Raw genomic sequence first — 2275 nt, 5'->3', positions numbered from 1 at the left:
AATGCATTTCAATACAGAATTGTTTTATTCCTTCATGACATGTGGGGTATTTCTATCCTGTTCCTAATTGCCCCTTGAGAATGTGCATTCTTGAACCACTATAGTGCATGTGGTGTAGGAACACAATGCTTTTCGGAAGGGACTTCCAGAATTTTAACTCAGTGATGTAGCTCCAAGTCAGGATGATGTGTGACTTGGGGGTGAACTTTCAGATATATGCTGTCCTTTCCCTTCTAGGTGGGAAAGGTTACAAGTTTGGAAAGTGCCAACTAAGGCTGATTTCCTCCTAAAATACAAAAATAAAGTTGGAAGTAATATCAATATCTCTCATTAAGCTCCCAAATAAACAATAGCAACTTCAGCACAGAAATGTATTTTGAGTTTTTATTCAAAGTAAATCTAAGTAAAGCTAGAGGGAAATCTCCCCAAGGGGCAATTTTAGAATGATATTTACTGATGAGATTAGCCCGACTGTTGGAGACTTCATGGGGGAAAAATAACTAATTAAATAAGCAATCATAAAATGATTCTCCTGGTTCCTTCAGTGTCCCAAGGTGCAAGACACTCCACACCCACAGAGTCATGAATAACGTTCCTTCATATCTCCCAATTTCCATTACGAAACTCCCAATATGAAACTATCTGGTTGTAGGCGAGCAAGAGTGATTCACTTTGAATTCGGAGAAAAATTTATTTCTTTTTCCATACAGACTTGGGGCCAACAAACTATAAAATTTGCACATTGGCTTTTTTTGGCTAAAGAAAATGGAGCCAACTCCATTACTAGACTTGTTTAAACTATCGGCTCCTTATCACTCGCATCAAGCTTGGGACTTTTAACATGCTGTTTGGAATCTTCAGATGCGTCACCATCCTCCTTAGCAACTTGGAACACATTGGTGCCATCAACATGACCCATCGACTCCTGAGTTGTATTTGCAGGGCCAGTATTTCTTTGAGAATCCTGTGGTATAGTAACTCTGCTGACACCACCTTCAACATCTTGTCGTGTTTTAATGCAGTGATGGGCATCTCTGGTAGCCTGGTATCCAATGTTTTGAATTGAATATTGCTGAAAATGATAAATTATAAACTTATTTCAACATTTTTAACAGATAATAAAGTGGAGCAGATGTAATCATCAATAAGAAAAGTAACAGATAACAATATACATTTTATCTTTTCCCTAGTTGGTAATCAATAACCTGACTCTAACTGGCCATTAAAGAATCCATCTGATTTTCATTCAGCTCTATTTAAGTCAGCAGTTAAAATAAAGAATGGACATCCATTAGGCTATCTCCTTAACAATGAGGACTGAACCTGAGCAAACCTAGCCAAGGAAAAGTAATGTTTAATAAGAACTGGAGCAAGGATGATCTTGTCAGAACAGAATGACATGGAGAGGATTGCAAGCTGATAGCAAAGCAAACTCAATGTATAACCAGCCAATATCAGTTTGCTACAGTCAAACTCTGAAATCTTTTCCTGTTGCCTACCCTGCGCTGGTCAAAAAAAAAATTCCCTTAGCATGAGGAATTTGGCTAAAGTCAGGGAAATATCCTGTGACAGATGGAACTTCTATCTTATTGTAAACACACACATTTGCTTAGTACATTATCATAGGACTTTTGTTTCTGTAACAGCTATAAGATAATATATTTGCTTGAAATTATGCATTAATCAATTCAGCACCACTTTGCTGTCAGGGTGTTAATACCTAATTTGTTGACTAAGCCAAAAACTTTAATACCTCAGACAGCAAAATGTTTTTTGACAATTTTTGGAAATATTTCATAATATTTCAAGTCACTACAAGAATTGGATACTACAGGGGAAGGTGCCGGGAGTGGAGGTTGGGTTGGTGGGGGGTGTGGATCCTCAGACAGCAAAATGTTTTTTGACAATTTTTGGAAATATTTCATAATATTTCAAGTCACTACAAGAATTGGATACTACTGAATCATTCAATTTCCAGTTTTAATAATAGCTGCCTGATCTCTCCCAGCCGAAATCAAGCTGCTGATAATTAAACTCATCCAGGCTATGAATATGTCCTGGGAGTTCTAAGATTATCTTAAATATCTATTTTACATAGGCTTTAGTTAAACCAGAGCTGAAAATGTGTTGCTGGAAAAGCGCAGCAGGTCAGGCAGCATCCAGGGAACAGGAGAATCGACGTTTCGGGCATAAGCCCTTCTTCAGGAATGAGGAAAGTTCACCTGCACCTCCACACACATCATCTATTGCATCCTCTGCACCCGATGTGGCCTCC

The 2275-nt window shown here is 38.1% G+C and overlaps 1 protein-coding gene across 2 annotated transcripts in view; it reads right to left on the bottom strand.

Annotated features, from left to right (window-relative positions):
- Window positions 1-423: 423 nt before the first annotated feature.
- Window positions 424-2275, bottom strand: part of LOC122550454 (nectin-1-like) — a 61044-nt gene continuing 59192 nt past the window's right edge. For both annotated transcript variants that reach the window (XM_043691196.1, XM_043691197.1), the window contains exon 8: window positions 424-1072. In XM_043691196.1, the coding sequence (XP_043547131.1) occupies window positions 794-1072 (279 nt within the window). In that variant the 3' untranslated portion in view covers window positions 424-793. The remainder of the gene's footprint in view (window positions 1073-2275) is intronic.

This window comes from Chiloscyllium plagiosum, chromosome 6 (assembly GCF_004010195.1).
Source record: "Chiloscyllium plagiosum isolate BGI_BamShark_2017 chromosome 6, ASM401019v2, whole genome shotgun sequence".
NCBI classification, from domain to species: domain Eukaryota; kingdom Metazoa; phylum Chordata; class Chondrichthyes; order Orectolobiformes; family Hemiscylliidae; genus Chiloscyllium; species Chiloscyllium plagiosum.
Note: the sequence above shows the minus strand (reverse complement) of the source record. Positions and strands in the feature narration are given on the sequence as shown.